The 10,251-nt window shown below is 32.6% G+C and overlaps 1 protein-coding gene and 1 long non-coding RNA gene across 2 annotated transcripts; both read left to right on the top strand.

Annotated features, from left to right (window-relative positions):
- The first annotated feature begins 2,249 nt into the window (after positions 1 to 2,249).
- LOC143583603 (mitogen-activated protein kinase 16-like) lies at positions 2,250 to 8,089 on the top strand. The gene is made up of 10 exons (XM_077065865.1): positions 2,250 to 2,642; positions 2,776 to 3,184; positions 3,272 to 3,399; positions 4,010 to 4,069; positions 4,143 to 4,292; positions 4,366 to 4,521; positions 5,178 to 5,389; positions 5,477 to 5,581; positions 5,666 to 5,823; positions 7,261 to 8,089. The coding sequence occupies exons 1-10, from the start codon at positions 2,619 to 2,621 to the stop codon at positions 7,545 to 7,547; spliced, it is 1,689 nt and encodes a 562-aa protein (XP_076921980.1). The 5' UTR covers positions 2,250 to 2,618; the 3' UTR covers positions 7,548 to 8,089.
- Positions 8,090 to 8,163: 74 nt separating this feature from the next.
- LOC143583605 (uncharacterized) lies at positions 8,164 to 8,842 on the top strand. Its single transcript, XR_013144211.1, has 3 exons — positions 8,164 to 8,361; positions 8,394 to 8,627; positions 8,815 to 8,842. It is a non-coding gene; the product is annotated as an uncharacterized LOC143583605 (long non-coding RNA).
- The last annotated feature ends 1,409 nt before the right edge of the window (positions 8,843 to 10,251 follow it).

Below are 10,251 nucleotides of genomic sequence, written 5' to 3'. Positions count from 1 at the left end.
GGAAGGCAGAGGAGGCGAGGAGCCGAGGAGGCGGAACTCGGAAGAGAGAAGGCCGCCGGCGGGCGGCGGTGGTGGTGGGGGGCTAGGGTTTGAAGTGCAGGTCAGGTCTGATGTTGTTGTCTGATGTCTGTTGTTGTGTGTTAGCGATGGGTAGAAGTAAAAAGTAAACCCTAACTTACTTTGCTGGATAAAAAATAAAAAAAAGCAAAAAAACGAAAAATTAAAAATATCCGCTATCGTTGAGACTTGAACCCGGGTCAACAGATGGGATGGCGAGTTTAAAGAGGGAAGCATTACCACCAGACCAAAGTTATATATTGTTTGTGGGTTCACTCTCAAAATTTATATGGGTTCACTCTCACAAATTATACCTATATTCTATATAAATTTCGGAACTCAATGGGTTCTTGTGAACCCGTATCACACACTATAGATCCACCCCTGGGTGTTGTATTTATGACGAGTTTAGTATCCTACCTCTACATATACTAAAGGCATGTCACGTTCACCACCACAATAGTTATTGATAGAAATTAAAGCAAAATATGAGATGAATGCTATATTAATTTATAAAAAGGTGGCATGAAAATGAAAGTTAGGGTCCCTCCAATATAGCTTTGATTTATAATTTATATATGTTGCGTTACAGAAAGTCCCATTAAAGTACAATTTACTTTCATGATGATACCACGTGGTATATTATTTTTATCTATAAATGAAACATACATAAAGTATCTAATAAATTTAATAGTTTTATTTAATCAACCTTTGCTTTGGTTAATATTAAAAATAAATTTTAAATGCTGCAAGTCAATTTCAGTTTCTAGTGGATAGTGAATTTGAGTGATTTAATATTTCAATCAAACTTGTTTATAGCAAATTGTATTTGTTGGTATATATCTACGTGTCTACAAACTTAATCTTGTTAAAGTCAATCTGAATTTAATTGCAAGGTAAACGCTCTCCTTCAACTAATAAACACCTTCTTGCTTCAGTCATTTGTGCTTCAGTCTTTTCATCATAAACGACATGTGCGTATCAACACTTTGTAACTCTTTCATTGTTTGGTCAAACACCACTAATCTTAGCACACTTACAATATACCCAAACCCCTAAATTTCATTTTAAATTCACGTCCTATAAGATTTTAAGCAAACGCATAATATATTAACATATAACTTAGTAGCATCTCTCATGTTTATACCACTCTTTAGTATATATGTTTATCAAATATTCAAAGTATATCAACATTCAAAATATATAAACTCATTTAATCAATATATTTCAAACAAGCATACCTAGTACAATCCCACTCATAGTAGAGAGCCATTGGTAGGGAGAGTGTGATGATGGCAAACTTTACTTGATAACAAAACCCCTTATTGTAAATAACCAGGTCCAATTGGTTGATGTTCATCTTTATAATATTAATGATTATTCACTTTTCTTTTACACTCCCTTTATATTATATCTAATTAAATTATTCACTTTTCTTTAAGCTTTATTTGTATTATATCTATACACTTTTATACAAATAAATATTTACATATTATACTAATTTACATTGTTAGAATATATTCCATCGACAGAAGAGAAATGATTTTGACGGGAATTTGATAGTGAAAATTAACCTCAGAATGTCATGTGTCCATAATTATTTTATTTTATTAGTATAGGTAGATAAGACTGTTGTAATAGTTGAACAACAATGTGTTTATAAGACAACATAAAAGCTGCTCAAAAAGAAAAATCTGATGTCCTTTTTGTCTATGACCGGTGTGGAATGTATAACATTTTTGTGAAAGATTTTAGCTTCATTATAATATACCGATGTTAGAACAACTCATTCTCAATTTAAAATTCAAATAAATATAGTTGATGACATAAAACGAATATTTGTAATACATTTTTTTTACATAATATAAAAAGACTTAATTTTATTATTTTTTATCTGTTTTAAATTATTCATTGTAATTCATATATTAATCTATCCCGTATAACATACGGGTTTCTAAAGCTAGTATATTAATAGAATAAAATCACAACAATGTAAAAGAAGGCAATAACTCCTCTCCTAGTGGTCTATATTCACCCCTAAAAAAGGCAAGACAAATAAAAACTATCCAAAAATAAAAAAAATGACAATAATAATAGTTTTGAGATGTAAAATGAAGATTCTTTGACACATATTTCCATTATTAGCTTATTATGAAAATGAAAATGTTTAGATATTCTAAATCCCTTCTGTCTATAGATCCAAAATCCTTCCTACAACCTCTACTTACAAAAACCCAAAAGGCTTTCTTGATCTATACACTCAAAATCAAAACCCACCACTTAATTTCCACATAGTTCTTGTACAATAGTCATCATCGATCTCTTGTTTTCATAGATCCATTCTTTGATTTCATCGTTTTACAACCCCTTTTATCTTTTTTCATCCCACACGCTCCGATTCATTTATAACACTAAGTACTAACCCTAAGTTTCAATTTTTTTTAAAATTTTTTTGGGGGTTTTGTGTTCTTGATTGGTTTTGGGATCTGGGTTTGGCGAATTTGTGGTTGATTTGAGTTTTGGTAAGTTGCACACCAGGTGTTTGATGATTTGCCGCAGTGATGCAATCTGATCAAAGAAGAAAGGTAACTTTATAATCTTATGATTTATTGAAAAGGGTGTGATTTAATGTTGTTATTGGATCTGTGGATGTTGATTTTGTTGTGGTATGATTTGCATTAAATGTGTTAAAAAGTTATGGATCATGAACTGTTGCAGGGATCTGTGGAGGTTGGTTTCTTCACCGAATATGGTGAAGGTAGCCGGTATAAAATCGAGGAAGTTATTGGTAAAGGAAGCTATGGTGTTGTGTGTTCGGCGTACGACACTCATCTTGGTGAAAAAGTAGCAATAAAGAAGATAAATGATATATTTGAACACGTGTCGGATGCGACGCGTATTCTTCGTGAGATCAAGCTTTTGAGGCTGCTTCGCCATCCGGATATTGTGGAGATTAAACACATATTGTTACCGCCTTCGAGAAGAGAGTTTAGGGATATTTATGTTGTGTTTGAGCTTATGGAATCTGATCTGCATCAGGTTATTAAGGCGAATGATGACTTGACACCTGAACATTATCAGTTTTTTCTTTATCAGCTGCTTAGAGGGTTGAAATACATACATACAGGTTATATTATGTGACCATTTGTTGTTTTATAAGTTTTATGTTTTTTGTGTAATTTGATGTTGAATTGTTTTTTATTTCTTTTTGCAGCGAATGTGTTTCACAGAGATTTAAAACCCAAAAATATCTTGGCGAATGCTGACTGCAAACTTAAGATTTGTGACTTTGGTCTTGCAAGAGTTGCGTTTAATGACACGCCTACTGCAATATTTTGGACAGTATGTGGCGCGTTATAACTGTTTTGGAATTAGTTGTACTTATAGTTTTTTACTAGTTTGACTGATCCGTTAAGAGTTAAAAAGATAGCCTGATTTTTACCTATTGTCACTAGGTCTGTAAATGAAGTGACCGAACACGAAGGGTGCTTGTTCATGTTCGTTTATTTAGCGGGTGGACATGAGCATTAAAATGGAAGGATTTTGTTGTTCGTGTTTGTTTACTAAGGAAGTTAACAAGTTTGTGTTAGTTTTTTTATATTCTAAACAAACTTAAATCAGTGAACATAAACTTTAATGAACGAAGAACATTAACATGTTCTTGTTCATTCACTCAATGTGCTAGTTGATCACCCAAGGCTTGATAGGTCAACTAGCATAGCTAATAAATAATAATATAAATTTATTTAAGTATGTAAAAGAACAAACACAAATGAACCATTGTTTTTGTTCATGTCCGTTTATTTAATAAAATAATTTCTCATCCATCGGTTCACAAATGGTTAAATGAATGTTTGGTTTGTTTACATGCCTAATTATCACCTCTACAATCTAGTTTTTCTTAAGTACAATTCGTGGTTAAGTAATACATGCTTATTCGATTTGTTCACAGGATTATGTTGCAACACGGTGGTACAGAGCCCCTGAATTATGTGGATCATTTTTCTCCAAGGTAAAATAGTTTATTTTTTTTCTTTAAACTAATACCATAATTTTGTAACTTTCCTGTATACCATTTTTTGCAGTATACACCAGCAATAGACACATGGAGTATTGGTTGTATTTTTGCTGAACTTTTAACTGGAAGACCGCTTTTTCCCGGGAAAAACGTGGTGCATCAGTTGGACCTCATGACTGATCTTTTGGGGACCCCATCACCTGAAGCTATTGCCAGGGTTTGTTTTCTTTGCCATTAATATATAATATATGTTTTTGCATATTAATGTTGATGTAATGTAACACACACAGATAAGAAATGAGAAAGCTAGAAGATACTTGAGCAGCATGAGGAAGAAAAAGCTGATTCCTTTTTCACAGAAGTTTCCAAATGCAGATCCACTTGCTCTTCGTTTACTTGAAAGAATGCTTGCGTTTGAGCCTAAGGATCGTCCCACTGCTGAGGAGGTAATAGTTTATCTTTTCTTTTAATATCACATTTACCTGTACACTTCACAAAACTTGAATACTATCGTATTTAGCCAACACGCAATTATAATATCATATATACTCATTTAATACTTAGGGTAAATCACAAATTACGTTCTTTATGCCTGGGCTAACTTGCAGATCGTGTTCTTAATGAGTACACTGAACATCATTGAAGTCAGTTCATATGTGGTGTCAGGGTGTCACTCACACTCACACCTTTTCTGTTTTCACTGATTGGTGTTAACTTTTTATGGTAGTTTTTGAAAATGACCTTTTTACCTTTGTTTCGAGAATAAAAACTATGGTAAATTATAACTACGTTCTTTATATTTGTAGTGACATGAAGATCTCGTCATTTGACTTAGATAATTACATTGAACGTCCCTGAAGTTCATGTTGTCACACTTTCGTCCATACCACTAACTAGTGTTAACTTTTATGTTAGTTTTAGTAAATGACCTATTTACCCTTATTTAGAAAATAAAAACTAGGGTAAGTTACATTTCTTTATTTTACGTTGGGTGAATATGATATCTTGCCAGTTTCTAGGGTTATATATGAAAATGCCCTTTATTTGTTTTATGTACGATTTCATTAATAAAGAAGCACTTTTTTTTTTCTTATTTTATTAGGCGCTTTCCGATCCATATTTTAAGAATCTGGCTAAGGTTGAGAGGGAACCATCTGCCCAACCCGTCACTAAAATGGAATTTGAATTTGAAAGAAGAAGAATTACAAAAGAAGACGTGCGCGAGTTGATTTGTAGGGAAATTCTTGAATATCATCCCAAAATGCTCAAAGAATACTTGGATGGTGCAGAACCAACCAGCTTCATGTATCCAAGGTGCACTTTTTATTACTTCATATTTTAAATATGTTTATAAAACTTCATTGTTCTTGATTATTTTCCCCTTTTGTTTTGACTTTACAGCGCTGTTGACCAATTCAAGAAGCAGTTTGCTCATCTTGAGGAGCATTATGGCAAAGGTACCGCAGCTGCACCTCTAGAGAGGCAACAATCTTCATCATTACCAAGGTGATACATAATTATAATTACAAATATCATATTATTTTGATAAATTATGTTTGGGTTTTTATGTTGGTTAATTTTGGGGTGCAGGGCAAGTGTGTTATATCCCAAAGAAAGTACTCAAAGCACAGTTGAAGTTACAAATGGTATGTCAAAATGCTCAATAAAAGATGTTGGGAAGCAGCAATACGCGACTAACCCAATGTCGATGACTAGATTTCCTTTACAAGTTCCCCAAACCATCCAAGGTTTGTTGATCATTCAAGCTTAGTTATTGCCATTTTTTATTAATCACATATAGATAGGATTAATGTATTCATTATATCAATTTAAAGGAATCTAAAAGCTAAAGTTATTAATCTTAATTTGTTGTTTATTACTTGTAATGCTGTAATCTCGTGTTTTAAAGCCACCAATAATGTTGTGAAATCACTATATTTCTAAATCAAAATTTTGCAATCATTTTGACCAACTTTGAAGGGCATTTTGGTCTGTCCCTACATTTAATGTTTTTGGAATTCAAACTTGTAATGCCAATATTTTTAATAAACCTTTGTTTATGTTTTAGAAAAGATGTTTTAAAAGTTAATAATAAGTGTCAGTAGGATATATGGTGAGGATCCTAAGAGAACTTTTAGAAATAAGAACTTTGAGAACCATTTTGGGCCACAAAAAAAACCACTTAAAAAAATTTATAAAACAAAAAAAGAACGAAAATTTTGAAAAAGTTATAAACCAAAAAAATTTATTTTTCATTCCGGTTTCATAAAAAAAACTAATTATACACATATGTATATTTTTATTTAATCTCGATTTACATAATGTACACATATATACATTATCATTTATCTTAAGAGTACATATGTATGCGTATAAAGAATAAAATGTATAAAATTAAAAAATAATTATTAGACATATTGTATAATTTTGCTAAACCGATATTTTTTTTATAAAATTGGGATGAAAAATAAAATTTTTTAGTTTTTTACTTTTTTTATTTTCGCGGTTTTTTTTGTTTTATAATTTTTTTTATTTTTCTTAAAGAGAGTTTTTTGTGGTTCAAAATGGTTCTCAAAGTTCTCAATTTCAAAATGGTTCTCACATGATCTCAATCCTCTCTCTCTCTCTCTATATATATATATAGATTCACCCATATTGAAGTTATATACATTAACAAAATTCAGAACTACATTAATACTTAAGAAAGTTAATATCTTATAATACGTCATTCACAATCTTTATATATTAGTTAAGTAACATTTTTAGAAATTTAACACAAAACTAATGATTTTAGTTTGTCTTAAAAAAAATTATTCGACCCGCTCAAACGGAAGTCGTCCCTATAGGTTTATTGTTATCACTGTTATTGGTATTATTATTGCTATCATTGTTATGAATATTTTATGTTTGATGATTGATGTTGCACATTTTAACATATAATAGTTCGTACTTTGTACGAATGCATCATGTTCTCATTTTCCGGAAGCCACCTCTCTATCCCATTGGATAGAGGTACGGTGTGTCTACATCCCACCCTCCCCATACCCTACTTATAGCTTTGCTATTGGTGGAACTCCACTGGGTACGATTGATTGAGAAACATAATAAATGCAATTCAATTTACAAAACCCATGTATGTTATCATAACATATTACATACCTAAACTTTTATATTTATTTATACAGGGGCAAGTGCCGCAAGGCCCGGTAAAGTTGTCGGTTCGGTTATGCGATACAACAATGACAATGATGCTATTGATCAACAACGAAGGGTTAATAGAAACAACCCGGTAGCCGCCCCAACCCAATTCCCACTTCCCGCCTCTTCCTACCCTAGACGGTCATCCGCTTGCAAAACCGATAAACCAGAAACGAATCTAGAAGTTTCCGGAAACGGGTTACAGGCCCGACCTCCTTACGTCCCACGAAAAGTTGCTGCTGCTCAAGGCGGGCCTGGTAGTCAGTGGTATTGACTCGTTTAACGGGTCTTTGGTTACAGGCCAAGTCGTGTAAGGGCTTTGCCGGTAAGTAAATGACTATACTACCCCTTGGACAGCATGAGTTGGGAAGTTTTGTTGGTAGGCCGGAGGGGTATATCTGTCATTTTTATTTGATGGAATTTGTGGGAAGTGTGAAGATATTGGAAAGAATATTAAGAAGCTAACAGCCTAATAAAGACCATGTTGATTCACTAGCTTACTCAATGTTTTGACTTGTAAAAATTAATTATCGTTAAAAGACCAAGATTTTTAATTGTATCCTATCCTTGTAATATGTACTTGTTTGAAGAACGTGAATATGGTATTTTTTATAAGTTTCATTTGTTTAATTCTTATTCTTATATTTGTATTTTGGATTTTACATGGTATTGTATTAGTCATATTAATGTCCGTTCTGTTACTCGTCTCGAATGATTGCTTTTGTCATGTCTGCATTTCATGTTTGAATTTATAATACATTTTAGGTCATAAAGAAATTGGATCCTTCACTACGGCCAACAATTACCTGTCGCCACCATTTTTCATCCTGACAAGCACAATCGTAGTCCACGCTAACCGCTGAGGTCGATCATCGGCATTGCTGCTAACCGCTGAGGTCGATCATCGGCATTGCTGCTAACCGGCGTCGATGACATGGTCATTCGTAGTTGCCGCACCGACCACTGCCTCCTTGACCATTGCCTCCTTGAGACCACGACTAGGGCGAAACAGTGATTGATTGTGGCGGAGGTAGTGACGAATGCAATGATCGGGAAAGGTAAAGGTCATGGTGGTCTGCTGATTGGAGGTGGCGAGGTAAGGGCAATGGCAAGGTCAAAGCGGTGGTTGCAATAGGTGGCGGTCCACTGGGGTGACCGGGATGGTGGTTGTAATGACAAAGGCGGTTGGTTGGGATGACAGTGGTATCCGAGGTGGTCGGGTTGGCGTATTTGACGACAGTGAATGGTCAAAGACGTCATTTCACTTTGGTTGAATTCTTTCATAATTTGGAAGCATTTTGAATTCTTTTAAATGAAAGAGTTTGATAGAGTAAATTCCATTTCATTTTAGAGGGTGTTTGGGATTCCTTATTTTACTTTCTTATAACTTTTACTTTTCATTAACTTAATACGTTACAAAAGTATAACTTATAAACTTTTCCTCTTACAATATAAGCAATTCCAAACACCTTATTATTTCTAAAAAAGTTTATAAGTTATAAATTTATGAAAATAAGCAATCCCAAACACCCTCTTATTAGCCAATCAGACACGTCAAGAATGAAATTAACATTACAATACAGTTATACAATACTAGCTTATATACCCGTATTACGGGATTATTTTACATTATTCGTAACTAGTATTTATATATTTTTTAATTTAAATTTTATTTATTGTATGAAACTTAATGATATAGTTGTGATTTGATGATGAAATGATTTCACAAATAAATAAGATGTTATAACCCGGGTTAAACGATATTTGGGTTTGGTGTGACTCATAACCTTTTTTTTTTACTATTAAATTGTTTCTTAATTATAAATATTATCTTTTTTAATCGGATATTAATTTTGAGTATATCTCTATTTTATATGATTTTTTTATCAAATATATAATAAGATTAATTTTTAATTTAATGAGATATTATAACTAATTTAAGGGATATATGAGTTTGGTGAGACCCATACCCGTGAATTTGGGTCAAATGCATGAGAAACCTTCATTTTCAACTAAAACAATCTGGTGGCTTGAGAGAATGTAGAACAACCTGCAAAGAACTTTTAAATGTTTCGTTTATATATATTTAAAATATTAAGAGAGAACAAATTGGTATAGTACAATGTCATGCTCTCCAGGTTTAACCCTTTGTTATTTAGAAAGTCTCTTTTTACCCCCTGATGATTTATATTGTCACAGACATCTGGTTATCCAAAATAGTTGTTTTGATAAACAATAAACCATTAACAAATTGATAGTTCATAGGATTCTGATTAACGGGTTTGGATCAGTATGTTTGACGTAGGTATTTAAGCTTTTTTTTGTTTTTTTACTTTTACCTTTAGGTTTGGTAAATAAAGTATCTTATAATTTTTTACATTTCTAAATGTTTACATGTAAATATGTAGAACATATTTTTTATACAGTAAGATCGTATACAGGTTTTCAGATGTATGGCGTCGAAAAAGCCTTCTACCGGTAATAGGTAAACTTATAAATTTACAAGCACAAGATTCCCATCGTATCGCGCAGCCCAACCATCCAGTTTATCGTATAATTTTAAAACTGATAATACTTGATAACTTATTTAAATAATATTTCCAACAAGAATATATTTGGATTGTAATTTTATAATAACAGCGATGATCATTGTACGTGCACCTACAATTTATAACACGAAAAGTAGTATCGGTAACCATAATCCATGTGCATTCCGCTATCCATGGATTTATCATTTATGATGTCGATCATACATATTTAAAGTATACACAAACTTGCAAAATACTAAACAAAAAATGTAAAATAAAAATTCTAATTTAATATGTTCATCAGTATTATACGTCGTTACCGATTGATTAACGAAATACATCCTTTTGGTGGTTTGTGGCGACAAATACTGACAGGCTCCGACGGGTGACATGGCTAAAATAAATAGCCTGTGTCGTTTTGGGGTGGGGGTACATTTAGTAACGACATAA

This window comes from Bidens hawaiensis, unplaced genomic scaffold (assembly GCF_021521415.1).
Source record: "Bidens hawaiensis isolate Kalapana, Puna unplaced genomic scaffold, B.hawaiensis_p1.1 tig00032463_1, whole genome shotgun sequence".
In the NCBI taxonomy this organism is placed as follows: domain Eukaryota; kingdom Viridiplantae; phylum Streptophyta; class Magnoliopsida; order Asterales; family Asteraceae; genus Bidens; species Bidens hawaiensis.
Note: the sequence above shows the minus strand (reverse complement) of the source record. Positions and strands in the feature narration are given on the sequence as shown.

Excerpts from the sequence above, each read along its gene's own strand:
- LOC143583603 (XM_077065865.1), top strand. The coding sequence starts at position 2,619 with ATGCAATCTGATCAAAGAAGAAAG. Across the intron at positions 3,185-3,271 it reads GTTGAAATACATACATACAG|CGAATGTGTTTCACAGAGAT; the intron begins GTTATATTATGT and ends TTCTTTTTGCAG. Across the intron at positions 5,824-7,260 it reads AGTTCCCCAAACCATCCAAG|GGGCAAGTGCCGCAAGGCCC; the intron begins GTTTGTTGATCA and ends TTATTTATACAG.